Source organism: Hipposideros armiger, unplaced genomic scaffold (genome assembly GCF_001890085.2).
Source record: "Hipposideros armiger isolate ML-2016 unplaced genomic scaffold, ASM189008v1 scaffold_1164, whole genome shotgun sequence".
Classification (NCBI taxonomy): Eukaryota; Metazoa; Chordata; class Mammalia; order Chiroptera; family Hipposideridae; genus Hipposideros; species Hipposideros armiger.
In genome coordinates, this window is record NW_017732514.1 from 11,968 (window position 1) to 30,104 (window position 18,137).

Here is an 18,137-nt window from a genome sequence, read left to right on the forward strand (position 1 = left end):
CGGGAAGTTTGAGACCTGGTCGCCGCTTCCGGACCCGCCTCTCCGCGAGCGCTGGAACTCGTTTTCCCAGCAGACCCCGCGTGGCCCTTCGGCATCCTGCCTCCTCGCGGTGCGCCGCTCGGCGCGCGACGGAGCCTGTCACGGCGAGCCCCGCGAGCCCCGCCTTGCGGCCCCACCCCCTGCCTCCCTGCTCCTTCCCCGACTCCCGCGAGTTCCAGTCCAGGCTTCCAGCTCCCCTGCCCCGCCCTCGGTCGCGCGCGCTCTCTCGACCCCGCCCCGGTCCCTCGCGTGCGACCGCCACAGCCAATGAGGTTCGGGGCCGCGTGCGCAGATTCAAACGGCGGCTCTTGAGTGAGGCTAGGCGCGAGATTCGGCGGTGCGGACAAAACCCTGCAGGAGTCTGCGAGCCCTGCAGAGCTGCTCGTAGCGGGGAGAGGGCGGGGGTCGGCGCCCGCAGCTAGGAGGCTTAGAGGCAGCGGGAGGGGCCGGCAGAGGGCCGCAGCGCGACTGCTGACATGTTGGGGGCATCCTTGACCCGTCCCGGCCGGGGCTAGGATCGGCGCTGCGGACCGGGGGCGGGTCGCGGTCCGCCCCACTGTCCCTCCGTCCTCCCTTTGCTGGGGACTAGCATTCCGCACTTGGTCGCCTCGGAGAGGGAGCGAGGAAAGCGTCGGGGAAAAGGAGCATTCGTCTGAGGCTGGAGGAGGCTGAACTGCGTCCCCGCCCAACCCGCGCATATGCGGTACTTGAAGGATGGCGAAGAGGTCGCGCAGGTGGGTGACATCCCTTTCGCCCAGGCCTGTCGGCACAGCCTTGGCTCAGATTCGCCATTCCTTTCCCGCTGCTCTACAGCCGCCTTGGCCCAGCTGGCCGGAGCGCGGCCGTGACGTGTCAGAGTTGGGGACCAGTGTGTTTAAGACGCAGAAAGTGAGTAACAGATGCCCAGGTTGCTCCTTCGAGTTGATTCTCCCCATAGTCTCTCCCTCCCACTTCTTGGTGGGAGTTTCTTGCCTGGTAACTCTGTGCGCTTTGGGGAATACGCTACGCAGAGAAAAGTGGTAATGTTCTGCCTGGGTGGCTTGAAAATGGTGTTCAGAGGGACTCATTTAGAGACCCCTCTGCCATCATTGCTACCTGAAAGGTATTGGAAAGTCTGCTGAGGAATATAGCTGGGAGAGGACCTTATTGATGTTTTCTGTAGTCACTATACTCATGTTCTCAGCTTTATTTTTAAAATCTTCTATTGGAAAGATGTCACATTGTTTCTACTAGTAGCTTGAGCTTCAAATGAAACAGTGTTTCATTCACTTAATATTTGGAGTGTCGGTGTTTGGCTTTGAGTGTACCTTAAGTGTTGCACAGAGGTAGGGCAATTTTTGGTTGGAAAACTTGCTAGGATGAATTTATGCATCTGATTTTTATTAATGTCAGTATAGTAGCTACTCCTAAATTGTGTGTAGTAATCACGTAGAAGTAAAAAAAACTAGGATGTGTTTTGATTGTGTTACTAATAAACCAGAAAAGATGTTTGGCACAATTTCCAAATGGATTCATTTCTAGATCCACAGCCTCGAAGTCTTAACTTTGTATTTCTTAAGTTGAAATTTAGTATCAGGATTTATTAATTGAGGATTTCTGTTAAAAAATGGCAATAATACACATATAGCAGCTTTGCTCATTTATCAAGCATCTGCTGTATGTAAGATGTGTTTGCAGAATGCATAAAATGTAATGAAATCCCTGTTCACTTATTATTTGGTAGCGACGACAGTATAGGTCATATTCTTGGGAAGTGGAACAAATGTACATGCATACACATATAAACCCATATCTCGAAAACAGGGGTTTCAACCGTGGCACTATTGGTATTTTGAATCAGATAATTCTTTGTAGTGGGGGGCTGTCCTGTGCTTTGTAGGATGTTTAGTAGCATCCCTGGCGTCTGCACAATAGATGGCATTAACACTCCACTTCCCCTAGTCGTGACAATCAAAAATCTCTCCAGACATTACCAAATGTCTTTTGGGGGGCAAAATCACCCAGGTGAGCATCACTGCTCCAGAATGTCAAGGTCCTAGTTAACCTCTCAAACTTCAGGAAAGGTAGATATTAAAAGCTCCTGTAATTATAATTACTGAGGTACAGCTTTAGGTCTTTTCTTTTGAATATACAAAATTTTAAAAATAAAATAACTTCATTAACCAAGGTGATAAGTGCCTATAACATGTAGCATTCTCTGCTTATCAGTACTGATGTTAATCTTATTTGAAATAGTTTCTTAGCTAATGCTGTCATCACCATTTAGTTATGGTTAGACATGGATGCTTGAATGTCAGAACCCTGCTTTCTCCGATTGGTTTTCTGTTTGTTTCATAATTTGTGTATGTTTCATGTTAATAGAGGAAGAAAGAAGAAATGATTTAATGATTAATTTGCCTGTATAAGTTTCCTTTTATTGACAATACTATTTGCTTTGAGATCTAAACATTAACTGTACTGTTAATGACTTTTATTCCTTGTTCCCTATATAAATTAATTGAAACATATAGAATGATTTAAAGAGTCATAAGTCTGGAGTAATTAAACATAGTAGAGTGAAGTTACACTCCCAAGGGGGAGTATTCAGGTAGAGGACGTGGTGAGAAATTATCATCTTTGAATGGTATATTTCTTAGGGCCTTCATACTTGAATGTTTCATGTTCTAAATTGTATTTCTTGTATATCTAAATCACTTATTTATCTTAGAAGGTAACAAAATGTGAAATGTTTTGAAGGGGAAATAATCTGTTCATTGGCAAAGTCTAGTCTCATGTCTTTTGGCTAAGATGTTTTTGCAGAAAGCAGCATAAAATGTAATTAAGTCCCTGGTAGCTTATTATCTTGTAGCAACGACAGTGTAGGTCAAACTGTTGAGGTGGAATAAATGTACATGCACACACACATAGACCTGTATCTTTAGAACAAGGTTCTAGATATTTTAATATTAAATATGAAGCTAATTTATAATTGAAAGAGAAAGGAAATAATTCAGTCACTTTAAGATCACCACTAGTCAACCATTTAGCTTATTTGAGTGAAAATTATACTTTGCTGTATCAAAGTTTTGCATAAGACTATAGGCATAAATCCTGTAAGAACTTTTTTTCTATGACCTGGAAAAAAAAGAGTAAAACACTGTTACCTCAGGTGTGAAACAACTGAAGAATGTTGGCTCCTTTGATCTTTAAGATAGCTGTAGTGTCTCTAGTCTATATTTACCTAAAGGAAAAGGCTCATTTAGTGTTGTGACTTTAAATAATTTTAGATCCCACTGGGGGATTTAATGACATAATTTGCAGGCAATACCAAAATTGGTATATCTCTAATTAACATGTACTTGATTTTTAAGCATATTTATGTATTAAGTAGTTAATTTTAGTTTTTAAAGCCAGTTCTACCCTTAAAAATAAACTTTAAAAAATGTCATTTAGAAGCCAAAAGGCCTATTTCAGTAGTAATAGATTCAGGTATTTATACTTGAGATGACCTGTGACTATATTAAACTGAAAAGATAAAAGCCAGCTTTTGAATTAGATGTTTTTCAGTGGAAATGTATGTGCAGGAATCAGTTTTACTATGTTGTCTCCAGCAAAATGAATATTATGGGTGAAAGAATACTGAAACATGAAAACTGATTTTTTTAAAATCATCTTTGTCATTAACTAGCAATATTGTTTTGGGAAAGCAAGTAAACTCTGTATCCCAGATTTTCATCTGTTAATATAAGGGGTTTGTATCTCATGGTCTATAAGGTAACTTCTAATTTAATATCAATCCTATTTTGAACCCTTTTTTAATGATCTTTTCTCATTTAAAAATGGGAGAAAGTAGAAATGTCCTCACATTGTTTTTGTTTATAGATAGCTAGGTAAAATTCTCTTCAGTATTTATTTTAGTATTGCTATTAATAATGGTTAAATGAAGTCAAATTTGTCTTGCTATAATATGCTAGTTTGCAGTCCAGATTTGGAAATGAAATATTCATGTGTGCAGTACATCCTATTAGCCACTGGGTGGCCTGATTTCACTATATTAAATTAACCTGGTAAATTTTCATACCTTGAATTTGATTGGACTTTAAAAAAATGCAAATCCTGTCAAGATGGTATAATAAAGATGTCTATTTTTATTATGATATTAATTTCAGACTTAATGCAGTTTGTGATTTAAAGCATGATTAAGTTGAAGTTATTTTATTAGAGCAAATTTTGTAAAACTACTGATTTTTCTTCAATTGCAATCCAGTAGTTTCTTTTCAAATAAAAACAAATTTTTAAAAATTCTCAAAGTCTTTCTTTGACTGCCTCATTTTACTTTTTTTTAGGTGGTATAACTGGCCTCTTAAAATCTTACTTCTTCTGAATGTTTTATCTTACTATTGTCAAGTGTGACTAGTTTGTGTATAATTTCATAGGCAAAAGATGACTGTCATATCTTATTAGCTTGCACCCCAGTGTGAAATTACTCTTAACCATTTTCCTTGCTTAATGAGTCATAGTATTTGTGTGTGTGTGTGTGTGTGTGTGTGTGTGTGTGTGTTTCGTGTTTCATTTTGCTGTTTCATAATCACCCTAAGCACTTCGTTCATTCATAATCTACAAACCCTTTCCATTTGAATATAGTACTTAGGTAATTTATTAACAGTAACAGCATAAATATTTTCTTTGACTTAAATAAAACTGACAGAATGATTCTGGAAACTAAGTCATGGATGGAGATTCAGAGACCAAATTCCCCTTCTATTTTTGCTTTGTGACTGTAGAAATAATTTCACCTTATTTTTGCTGTCTTCTAGATTAGTCACCTTAGGCTAGAAATGGGTATTTACCTACACAGTAGGAAGTTGTTTTTATTTATTATATATTACCAGTATTGATTGTTACAATACAGAAATGCTAAAAGATGATATAAAAAGCAGAAAAAGTGAGCAGTGAGACTTTTTCACTGTTAAATGGTGAAAAGTGGAATGAATATTGGCGAGGTTTCCCTTTTTTCTTAGCAAATTGCAGGCATTCTCAGACATCTTTCTGTTGAAGCTAGTGATGTTGATAAATTTCTAGGATTTTCTTCCTATTATACTTCTTTAAAAGTCACATGATCCTTTCAGCAGTCACTTAAAATATTGGGTTGTCGGAAAAGTCATGACACATTTTTGCAACGAAGAACATAGAAAAAATACGTCATGACTTTCCCGACAACCCAATAATAAGAAATAACTTAATGCTAAAACTAAGAAGTAGCTAGGTAGATAGACTCTAGGAAAGTCCCCGTGGCAGAGATGATTCTAAGAATTCTACTTTAATCCTCCCTCACACTCACCCACTCAAAAAACCCAGCTTCCTGAACACTGAGCTGTTTAACTCTGCCTGAAATTGATGACCATACTGATGCAAAACTGAGAATGAAACCTCATATAGAAATAGAAATTTCTCACAGATCAACTATGTGGCTAAAAATGAAGGAAGAATTTTAAAGTTAAAATGAACAAGCTTTCAGCAAAATGACTCCTTGGAAACTAGTCTTTTGACCCAGGTAACATTTTTGGACTCATATCCTTAAAATATTTTTAAGAACGTTAAGGTGAATTTTGTACAGATTAGATATGCTGTAGATATTTTTGTGAATACTCAAGATGTATATGGGCAAGTCGCCAAATTAAAAGTTGTTTTAATCTATAAATAACCTAATTTTTAAAGCAGCCTCTAAATGCTGTTGTGGAAGCTATTGGGATCTGAGGGGAGGGAAGGGGAGGAAAACCTGTGAAAAGCACAACTGAGGGTAGTTTGGGATGGCAGAAAGTGGTCAAAGTCGCTAGAGACGGTTCTAGAAAAGGTTAGGCAACATTACTAGACACGCCAATAACCCCTTCTATACTGAATATTTTTTTATGGTTGTTTCAGCAGGTTCTGCTTCTTATATTCTACCACTTGGAGGTGCATTTGGATTTTGAAAGTTTTTTTTTGTTTTTTTTTTAAGATTTTGGGGAATTGGTGGAGGGGAACAGAGTTGGGGAATCAGGGAAGGGGAACAGACAAGTTGCTGTCCTTCTGTTTTTCAGTCTAGTTGTGGAGGACGTCGATTCACTGCCCCATGTTGGTATTATCATCGCGCTTTTCCCGGGTGAGGCAGGTTGCTTGCCGGCCACTGGATGGCTGCTCACGGCAGCTCACGGCAGCTCACGCTGGCTGCTGGCCACTCATGGTAGCCTACTGCAGCCCACTGCAGCCTCCCTGCAGCCTAAGCTGTCTCTGGTGACTCACAGCAGCCCAGCTCCAGGTTGAGCTGTTGCTCACCATCTTAACTGTAGAGGGCGCAGTGTCACTGGCCCGCATGTCGGATCTCAGCTGGGGCCCTGCTGCTCAGAGCTGGTGTCCCAAGCCAACTTTTAACCAACGCGCCACTCGACCAGCCCATGAAAGTCCTTTTTAACAAATGGAAATGCCTTTCAGCTCCTCCTAGAGATATTTTTCATTTGTTAAAAAAATGTTTTCTCGGGCCAGCTGAGTAGCTCAGTTGGTTAAGAGTTGGCTTAAGAACGCAAGCTCTGAGCAACAGGGCTGCGGGTTCGATTCCCACATGGGCCAGTGAGCTGCGTCTGAGCTGAACTGCCAACAGATGGCAGGATGGCTCAGCTGGTGAGAACATGTGCTCCTAACAACAAGACTGCCTCTTAGATGGTGAACTACGCCCGCCTGCAACTAAGACTGAACTCGGCACCTTGAGCTGAGCTGCCCCCCAGATGGCTCAGTGGATAGAGCGTGCGCTCTTAACAACAAGGCTGCTGGTTCAACTCCCGCATGGGATGGTGGCTACGCCCACCCGCAACTAAGATTGAACGCAGCACCTTGAGCTTAGAGGCCGCGAGCTGCTGATGGGCAGCCAGATGGCGACTGGCGCCCTCCACAACTAATTTTGAAGAACAACAACTTGTCTGTTCTCCTCCCCCAATTCCCCAATTTAAAAAAAAAATGTTTTTTCATATTCACTTGAGATCAGCTGTGTTGAGGGAGGTAAAGTTTTGATTGGGTTGAAAGGGAATGAGGTACTTTTGGAATACAGAGCACTTGGAGGAGGTGAAAGAGTAAGGAAGATCATTGATTTTACACATACACATTTGAATGGCAGGTACTGTGCTTGGTGTTGAGAGGTGAACATATCAGACATAGTCATTGCACTCCTGAGCTTACTCTTTGGTGGGGAAGATTGGCAACTGTGATGAGCCTAGAGAAGGAAGGGTAAATGCCATGTGTGCATACAAATTGGACAGATTGCTTCAGTGTATGGTGTTTGATTTGTAACCGCCTTAGAAATGTATGAAGTTATTGGATCCAGAACCATCTCCAAGTTAACAATTTATAATACTGGCTAGGCAGGTGATATTTCTAATAGCCAAAGATGGCTGCAGACAGCAAGTATTTTCTTTAATTAAACTTGTGTTTTTATTTTTGGCATAGTTTAATTAACAAAACAAGCATTTCTGGAACTAGGACTGGCAGATTATTGTTACAAATAGACATTGGCTTTTGGGAGAGAGCCTTTGAATATTAAAGTGCATTGAACTGAAGTTAGATTAATATCATAGGTAGGGGAATAGAGGATCTTATGTCTTGCTTGGTCAGATATGATGAATTTTGGTCCTATGGCATGGACAAATCTAGGGAAATGAGAAGTTCCTGCAAAGGATTTGTAGGCAGTATATATTAAATCTAGGCCTTCATTTTTCTAAGATTGAAACTATATGTAGATATTAGGAACTACCTACATGTTCTTAAGTATATTACATACGGTAAAGTTAAACAAATCATCAAACTTTTGCTGTTTAAAATCAGAATGAATTTTTGGAAAAGAATTGAATCTAGTAAAGGAAAAATAATTTTGAACATTGTTAGGCAATCAGCCTATGCAAAAATAATGCTGTTGAGTCACCTCTCTGTGCCACATGCTATATGAGGTATTTACACGTGCGCCCAGTTGCCTTCTAGATCTGCTCTGTCCTATTGGAGAGGCACTATCCACATGTGGCTATCGAGCTTTTGAAATGTGGCTAGTCTGAATTGCGATGTACTGTAGAAAATACACACCAGGTTTTCAAGACTTTAAGAAAAAAGGAATGTGAAATATTTCATGATTATGTTGGAATAATTTTTTACATATTAGGTTAAATAATACTGATTTATTTAACCTATTATTTCACCTATTTCTATTTTTTTTAATGTGGCTATTAGGAAATTACATATGTGGCTTGCATTACATTTCTTTGGACAGTGATATATATATATATATATATATATATATATATATATATATATATCCACCTGTGTATTTCTCAAGTGCCTTGAAATCAGCTAGCCAAAACTGCTGACTCTCCCCATTCCCTTCCGCTGCCCAAAGTTGCTTCTCCTGCTCTATTCCTTACCTTAGTGAATAGCTCTATTTCTGCTAACAAAACCAGAAATTTTAGAGTCATCCTTGATTCCTCCTTCTCCCATGTCTCTCATACCCATCAGTTGTAAAATCTTGTCTCTACCTGTTTAATATTTCTCAGTTTTATGTGCTTCTTTTCATTGCCACTATTATTACCTCAGTTTGTTCTTTTATGGTTTCTTGATTTTCACATTTAGATCTCTTTTATTCAGTGGTATAAAAAATAGAATTCTACCCTATTTCCTTGTAGTACTATTGTGGTTTCATTTTAAAACTAAAATATTTGCTTCATCTGAATTTTTAATTTTAAAGTAGGATTTGAACTTTTTTAAAAAATAGTTACTCAGTGTCTTACCATTTACTGAAAAGTCCATCTTTACCCCACTGATTTGGTATATTACTGTTATAATTTACCAAATTCCCATATGGGTTTTGTTTTTTTCTGAGTATTCTATTCTGTTCCATTGATCTGTGTATCTGTTCGTGAGCCAGTGCCATTCTGTTTAATTTATTGTTTCTCTACAGTATACTTTGCTATTAATTTAGGGAGAATGAACATCTCTAATATTCTTTTCCTTCCTAAGAATGTGGTCTGGATGTTCTTTTGTATGTTCAAGTCTTCTGTATCTCAAAATAGTGTCTTGTTGTTTACTGTACCTTGATCTTGTACATTCTAAGTTATTTCTACATATTTTAACTTTTTGTTGTTGATATTATTAATGGATTATTTCTTTCATTGTGTCTTTTAATTGGCTGTGTTTTGTAGTTTACCATTACCATTGTCAGGCACTAATAATTTCTTACTTGGGTTATTGTAAAAGATTACCAGTTGGTCTTCCTTCCTCCACTTCTCCACACTCCTGCCAGTTATTTATCTGAAACACAAGGTATTTATCTTTCACTCCCTTGAAATCCTTTAGCTCTTTAAGATAAAGGCCAAAAAGACTTGGACAGTGGTGGCAATCCACACTCATCTCTGGTATCAGTAAGGACTATAGCTCTTCTCCATTGTATGTCTCTTTAATTTTTTTGTGCTTTGAATAATCTGATTGGATATGTGTCTTTTCATCTGAGTGGCTTCTTCAGTCATACAAATTTAAATAAAATTCTTGATTTCACAATTGTGTTTTTTTAGTGAGGATGAGGATGATGACCTTCAATATGCAGATCATGATTATGAAGTACCACAACAAAAAGGATTGAAGAAACTCTGGAACAGAGTAAAATGGACAAGAGATGAGGTGGTTATCTGATAAGGCTTACTGATTTCATACTTGTGTTTGTTAATAATATTATAGATATGAAAAATATTTAAAAACAAAACATGGGAAAAGTTATCCAACTAGCTTGCACATTATTTTTCTTCAACCAGAGACATGAATAGTGGATTGATGTTGAGACTGACAGAAACAGTATACTAAATGGGAGAACTTGTATTATAGTGGCTTCAGTCCTAAAAATGGCCACCAGATATGACATGAAAGAATTGGAGAGTTATCTATATTCAGGGGCAGAGGAACAAGGTGGGGGAAAGATTTCTAATATTCAAACCTGTTTTAATAGGATGATAAGTTAAAGAAGTTGGTTGAACAACATGGAACTGATGATTGGACTCTAATTGCTAGTCATCTTCAAGTAAGTAAAACATTATATTTATACATATAATGGATGATTTAGATCAATGGGTTAAATTTGCTGTTTTTAAAAATGTGTCTACATTATTTTAGATTTAGGTTTCCTTTTTTAAAAACATCTCTTCTTCTGGTCCTCCTACAGTTACCAATGGCTTTGAAAGCCTGATTTTCTAGTAATTAGTTTATCCAGAGGCCTAAAAAGACTACTAAATCTAAAAATAAGAATGATAATGAAGCTTGGGTACGGCTTTATAAATATTTGCTGATAAATGTTAAAACATTTTGAAAGAAGTTAAATACATTGAAATATTTGATAGCTAATCAGAAAAGGCTCTGTTGAAAAGCTTGTCATAAAATGCTTACATTTTAAAGTGTTAACTGATACTTTAAAAAATTATACTTACTGTTCATCATATTACTATTCACGTACTATTCATTAGCATGTAATTTTATAATTTATAAAGTGTTTTCACATATCCATTTATTTGTTCCTTACTATACTGTAGGTAGAAATTCATATTTGAATTTCTGTATTGACTATTTTGGGTTTTAGAAACCATGTTACCTGTGTACTTCTATATTGTTTTAATGCCTTTCAACATAGCCTGAACACTGAGACCAAATAATGGAAAGAGCATGAGTTTGGAGTCAGTCTGAATTGTGTTCAAATGTCGGCTCTACTAACTGTTCAGTCTTAGAAAAATTTTAGCCTTTTTGATCTCTGGCTTTCTTATCTGTAATAATACTTGTTTTTTAAGTATTTTTTTTTTGGAATTAGAAATAACATATAGGATGTTTGGCACTGTTCCTGATATTTTACAGAAGTTCAGTAAATGGAAGCTAAATTAGGAAAGTTATTTATGTTAGCTTTATCAGTTTAACTTCAACTGTATACCAGCAAATGAAGTGAACAGAGAAATGCAACAAGAACATAACAGGACCGACCTGATTATTTTGAAGTGATAGCCTCAAAATGGATCAGCACTGATGTACAGAAGTCATAAATGAAGAAACTCAGTTTGAAAAAAAATAATTTGAAGTCCACTAGGCACAAAGACAGAGCTATTGGTAAACAAAGTATTTGTATCTATCCCTTTATGTACTTCTAAATTATTTGTAATCCTGTGTATGAACTAATATCTTTGTAAACTGTGAACCACTAATAAAAAGTTACTATTGTTGTTATCATCATCACTGTAATACATAGGAGTTACTAAGTCATGGATTGACTAAATAAAATAAGACTTCATTTATTAATCATTTTTGGAGTTTGAGATGTTTCTACATAAGGTTTTCTTATACTAGTAAATTCGTTTTTCTTTTTAAACTTCAACAGTTAAATAATTTAAGTGATAGATAATGCACATCTTCTATATAGATATGTTTAGTTTTTTCTTGATAACTTGGGAGTCGGCATTTATAACCGTCCTTTAAATACTATGCACTAGACTAGTAATGCCTTTAGGTTTTTTTTTAATTGTGTAGAGTTATGTACTGCTGTACTATATGAATCCAGAGTGCTGTGCTATTTGAGCTCTTTTATCTGCTTTGTATAGTTTTCTGTTTACTTCCTTTTATTTCTCAACCTCATAGACATTTTTTTATGGGCAGTATTTGTGTTATAACTGTGCTGCTTACTATTTTATAAGTCATAGTATAGAGAAAAAATACTTTAATTTCAAACATATCTTGTTTTTTATTTGTACTCTAAGCCCAGCCAATGACTTTAGTAATAAAAAAAAAAAAGAAAAGAAAAAAAAAAGAATTGGGACACAGGCATGTAAAATAAATATTATATGTTTATATGTTTAAGGAATGCTGTTGATTATTCTTGAAGACTTCATTCTTAAGGTTGTGAGACATAAGTGTGGGCTGACTTGCTTTCAAGAAGACCGTTGTTCAATAATAAAATCATCTAAATTCTTTCAGAATCGTTCTGATTTTCAGTGCCAGCATCGATGGCAGAAAGTTTTAAATCCAGAATTGATAAAGGGCCCCTGGACTAAAGAAGAGGATCAGAGGGTAACATGTTCATATTCTTTTTCTTTTTCTTTTCCATTGTGTAGGTGGATTACCATATTATTTTTCCTAGTACATTGTTTAGACACATAAAGTATACGTTTAAATCACTTTGATTTTGTTCACTGGGTGCTACTTGCATAAGAATTAAAAGCTGAGTGTCTTGAAATGTAGTTTTTAATGAATTGAGTCAAACCAAGTGTATATATAGCCTTTTCTTTCTGAGAATTTGATTTATAGAAGGAAAAAAAATACTATCAGCTTAGTTAACTTGTTTAGAGTTTAGGTTCGCAGCACTTAGGGTATAGTTTCTTATTGAAAATTGAGTAAACATGTTAAAAATAGAATTTAATTTTTATTTTATCTGATAACATTATATGTGAGGAAGTCATTCTTAACTTTCCCTCTTGACCTATAATAAGCCCCCAAATAAGATAGATATCAGAGCGTCATGTTTCCAAAAGGTTGGATGATTCAAAATCCAAAATAACTCTTTGTATTATAAAAGACTGAGAAGAATGGGAGAGTTTCGGTCCTCCATTTGGCATTGCCCTTTAGTTCATGTCCTTTATAGCATGAAACTTGTTAATATAGTTGGAGAACTAGACTATTCTTATTGCCACTCACAAAAAAAAATTACTTCATTATGCTCAATTTGATTTACTTGATGGCTAATGATAAGTTTTAAAATGTGTGATTTATATCTTTTTAGTTTGAGAAAGGAAAAAAATGAAAAGATGGTAACTGTAGATCCTTCCTACTTCCAAACTGATTTATCTGGCTTTCAGATGAAGCTTTTTTTTTTTTTTTTAAGATGTAAGAATAGAAAATACATACATCTCACCATTTTTACTGTTATTTTAAACTAATTTTGTATGAAAACAATTTAACTTACAAGTCACTTTACTTAGCACCTTGTAAATTTTAGATAAATTTGGAATCAATTTTTGAAGTTGGCAAATACTGAAGTATTGGTAAAATTGTTTTTTGTGTTTTTTTTAAAGATTTATTGGGGAGTTGGGGGAGGGGAACAGCATTGGGGAATCAGGGAAGGGGAACAGACAAGTTGCTGTCCTTTTGTTCTTCAGTCTAGTTGTGGAGGACGTCGCTTCACTGGCCCATGTTGGTATTGTGATCATTGCACTCTTCCCGGCTGAGGCAGTTGCTCGCCGGCCATTGGACAGCTGCTTATGGCCTCTCATGGCAGCTCACGGCAGCTCTCGCCAACTGCCGGTCACTCACACTGGCTGCCGGCTGCTTACGGCAGCCCACTGCAGCCTATGCCATCACCGGTGACTCATGGCAGCCCAGCTCCAGGTCGAGCTGTTGTTCACCATCTTAGCTGTAGAGGGCGCATCGTCACTGGCCCATGTGGGAACTGAACTGGTGGCCCTGCTGCTCAGAGCTTGAGCTCCCAAGCCAACTCTTATCAACTGAGCCACTTGGCTGGCACCAAATTGTTTTTTTCTTTAAAGTTGTAGTTGTGGCTTACATTTAATGTGTTTTAAAAATAGTATTTTTTAAATTTAATTTTATTATTAGTTTCAGGTAAAAAGATAGTATTCTTGAGTTATGTTTTAACATCTGTCAAGGTAATGTTTTTTAAGCCTTGCTTTTCTGTTTTTTAGGTTATTGAATTAGTTCAGAAATATGGGCCAAAAAGATGGTCTTTAATAGCCAAACATTTAAAAGGAAGAATAGGCAAGCAGTGTAGAGAAAGATGGCATAATCATCTGAATCCTGAGGTGAAGAAATCTTCCTGGACAGAAGAAGAGGACAGGATCATTTATGAAGCACATAAGCGGTTGGGAAATCGTTGGGCAGAAATTGCCAAACTACTTCCTGGAAGGTGCTTATATAAATGTATATACATTTTTCTGTACTTAAACTTGATCTTTATTACGTTATTATTAAATATATTTGCAAGTACCCTGTGACTTTTATTTTATTTATAATTAAAATTTAGACTATAATACAGGCAACCCTTTGGGGCTATTTGTAATATACTCTGTGGTAAGGGATATAATTATTAATGAAATATTTCATAGCAGTGATTTATACAATAAAATGATAGACCTTTGGGTTATGAAATTTTACTACACTCCCAAAATTATGTTTACGTATCAGTGCCAGTCAGGCTGATCTTCTTTGTACAAACGGTTGGGGGAATGGAATCTACATCATACAGTTTTCTTTTGTACTGGATTCTGTGCATAAGTCCAGAGAATAACAAATACACTGGCTGAAATAAACTGCTATAAAAGTGCACTAGAGAAAATTCAATTCTTATTTAATTATGGTATGATTCAAATCATGGGAGTAGTGCATATATTCATGTAGCTAAAATACAGAATTTCCAATAGAGAAAATTCAATTCTTAATTATGGTATGATTCAAATCATGGCGTAGTGCTATATTTGTGTGGCTGAAATCCAAAATTACCCTCAGCGGCAGTGAAGTGCTATGTCCACTATATGTTGCACTGTTTCAAATGTTCTTTAATTGGATAAAGTAGACCAACAACCTTGGGAAAATCTATATCTCACTTAGAAGATATGCATTTGTTTTTTTATTTTAATCCCTATCTGTATAGTACTCCGTAGCTTATCAAATGCTTTTACATATATTCTTAATTAATCTTCATATACTGTGAAATATACAGAGCAAACATTGCTGTTTTCATAGATAAGGAAATTAAAGCCACAGTGTTGTTTTTTATCCAAGTTACTGAACCTGGTCTAGGAGCTTCTGATGGTTTTAATCTCATACATCTTTTTACTGTCCATGGAACCTAGCTTATTTCCTTACCATAAATTAGGTTCTCAGTAAATGTTTGTATATTTAATGAAGGCTGGAATTTACACTATAAGTAGCTGTAGGTTGAAGATTTCCATTTACATAAAGGAAACATGTGAAAAGGGAGCCGATGAACTCATTCTTTCATAGGTATTTTGTTCTAAGGAGTGAAGAATACTGGGATTCTGTAATTGGTGGTTTGCTTATCATGATCGTGTTTGTTCCTGGCTACAAGGTCTTTGTCCTCGCTATGCCCTTAATGTTCTCTTTTTTTTTTCTGTTCTTATATGTACTTGGCTCATTCTTGTCATTCATACCTTAGCTTCACTGTCACCTCACGGACTCCTTCCTGGACCACTTAATCACCTGGTTACTCATGTTTCTTATCCTACTTTAATGATCTGCACTGATATTTTTCTTATTACATATTTATTTTTTTGTGTTTCTATTCTTCCCTCCTCTGCTGCCACACTTTCAATGAGAATGTAAGCTCCATGAGAGAGGGACTCTCTTTGTCTTATTTGCTACTATGTCTCCAGTGCGTAGAGCTGTGCCTGACACATAGACATACAGTTTATCTTTTTTAATTAAAAAAGTATCTAATTTCACCAGTTGTAAATTTTATTTTAAGCAATTTGTACATTTTATACAGCATTAAAATTTGTGGAATCCTGTTTTTCTTTTAAAATTATACATTTTCATTTTGTAGGACTGATAATTCTATCAAAAACCATTGGAATTCTACTATGCGAAGAAAAGTGGAACAGGAGGGCTATTTACAAGATGGAATAAAATCAGACCGATCTTCAGCTAAACTTCAACACAAACCTTGTGCGACAATGGACCATTTGCAAATCCAGAATCAGTTTTACATACCTGTTCAGGCACATATTTTTAATACCTTTATTATTTAAAAAATTTCTTTGGTTGCTATATGGGAAGGTGTTTGGTTTCTTAATAGGACAAATACAACATATATTAATGGGAATAGAGATTTGAATTTCCAATATTTCATAGTTAGCTGTTATACAATTAGTGGAGGTTTATCTCTATTTTTTTTTATCAATTGTTATTTCAATTGTTTTGATTGATAAATATTTTGGGAACAAACTCATTAAAATGTTTCTTTTATATGTAATTTTTACATTATCTAGTGAAATTTCCTAATACTATCACTTCCTAATACTGTCATTCTTTGAATCTTCATTTATGATTCAAAGCCAGTGGTCATCTGTGCTTTAACATCTATTGTAGTTTTTTTTAAATTTTGTGTAATTGTAATATTCCATATAGCTGAGATGTAAGTGTATATAAAATGGTTTAAAGGAGAAAATAGTAAAATATCATTTAAGCCATAGTTTTGAAGGGTGTGGTAAATAATTGGTTCTTGGATGGCATTCAGCTTTGCTTTTCCCCCTGATAACCAACCAGGTTGAGTGACTTCAGTCTTCGTTTAGAAAGGTTTATTAGAGTAGGGATTATCCAAGTCCATAATGGGACAGGCTCTATTTTCCTTACCGTGCATTTTCCTGCCTGTAAGAAATCAGTTTAGGAGTTTTCATAAGGTTTCTTTACATTTCCTGTCTAGCTATCTGTCGTACTGTTTTTTCATGTTCAGTTCTTGGCTCTTGTCACACACAATGTAAAGAGTAAGTTAAGACTTAATAGTATCCACCAAAAGACAAAATTTGGCTACTGTTAAAAAAATCTGTGCTTAGTATACCTCAGATTTAATTTTTTTCCATTAAATGGACGTTTTTTAAGACATAATTTAAAAAGAACCACTTGAAGTAATGACATCTTAATCTACAAATAGGAAAAACAATAAGAAGGCATTATACTTATCTGCTGATAATGCCTTAAGGTTTTTAGTGTCTGTTTCTTTACATTTTTCTTTAGAGTCCTAGATTTTAGCAGCATACACTGAAACACTCTGCTTCTATCTTAGAAAGGTTACCATTTAATTTGATTTCTTGACGCATAGAAAGAAATTTTAAAACTTATTTGGGGCCAGAGAAGTAAGTGTTTAACAATCTCAATCAAAATATATTGAAAAGATAAGGCTATTTCTTATACTTTAAGAATTGTTTACCTTTTAATAATTCTTGAAAGATGTATGTATTCATAATTCAATACATTTAAACTACTAAAAATATTCTAATTTTGACTTGATTTGGTTTGAAATAGTGTCACAGATTTTAATGAAAAATTTGAGAAAGATGATGTTTTTAATCATCTTTGGATGATTTTTAATCATCATTGGAGTTACCAAGTTGAGTGATAACTGGTGCTAATCAAGCACTGTGAAAATTAAGTTTTATGTTGGAAGTATAATGATACTGCATTAGATAGTGATTTAGATAGGCCATTTTGGAAAATACATAATATCATATTTATCTTTATTAGATTTTAAAGTTTTTAAAAATACCTCATTTCTTGCCACCATTACACACTAAATTTGCATGCAACTTCAAAATCCTTATTACAGACACTTTAGAAAAGAAGCAGAATAATTCTTAGTTTAGTAACTTAATTCAGAGTATTAAAAAGTACATGAGTGATTCTTATTGTTTTTCTAAGTCAAGTAACAGAAGAAGCCTCTATGTTCCTATCTTTCTACCCAGAGATTGCCATGGGGTGATAGTAGGTATAGCAGATATGAATGTTGAAAACTTTGCTTTAGTCTTCATCTTTGTGAGTGCTTCATATGGACGAACCCCTTCCTCTCAAAGATAGGAACACAAACTATTACTTTGTCTTCTCCAGGAGGCAGAGCAATCCTAATAGACTTAAAAAAATATTTGGTGGATATTGTAGTTAATAGATAGAGTGATTGGCTGATAAATGTAAGCCAAGTAATTCTCATATTTCTTCGAGAAGAAGATAAGTCTTTCCTAAGTGTTATATGATTTTTAATCAGTAGATTCTGAGAACAGAGATGTACCGTATTTTGCCGTGTATAATGTGCACTTTTTTGCTCAAATTTGTGAAGAAAAAATAAGGATGCACATTATACGTGGGTAGTACTAATTCTGTTTCTATATAAATGTTTTTAATTCTTTTATTTATGCTTATGAGTTAAAAGTGTAACTCTAGAAATCAATAACCATATCCGTATGCAAAATAATACCCTGGCATATGGTAATTGGTTTGGTTGAACTTACGAGGAACTTGCAACAATGAAGAGGTCTTGGTCTTCTATGATGCCTAAATATTGTAAATTT

General features: G+C 35.8%; 1 protein-coding gene across 5 annotated transcripts in view; it reads left to right on the forward strand.

Moving 5' to 3' along the window:
- The first annotated feature begins 309 nt into the window (after positions 1 to 309).
- Positions 310 to 18,137, forward strand: part of MYBL1 (MYB proto-oncogene like 1) — a 34,933-nt gene continuing 17,105 nt past the window's right edge. For all 5 annotated transcript variants that reach the window (XM_019632677.1, XM_019632678.1, XM_019632679.1 and 2 more), the window contains exons 1-6: positions 310 to 773; positions 9,600 to 9,705; positions 10,028 to 10,099; positions 12,028 to 12,120; positions 13,746 to 13,966; positions 15,623 to 15,797. In XM_019632677.1, the coding sequence (XP_019488222.1) occupies positions 754 to 773; positions 9,600 to 9,705; positions 10,028 to 10,099; positions 12,028 to 12,120; positions 13,746 to 13,966; positions 15,623 to 15,797 (687 nt within the window). In that variant the 5' untranslated portion in view covers positions 310 to 753. The remainder of the gene's footprint in view (positions 774 to 9,599; positions 9,706 to 10,027; positions 10,100 to 12,027; positions 12,121 to 13,745; positions 13,967 to 15,622; positions 15,798 to 18,137) is intronic.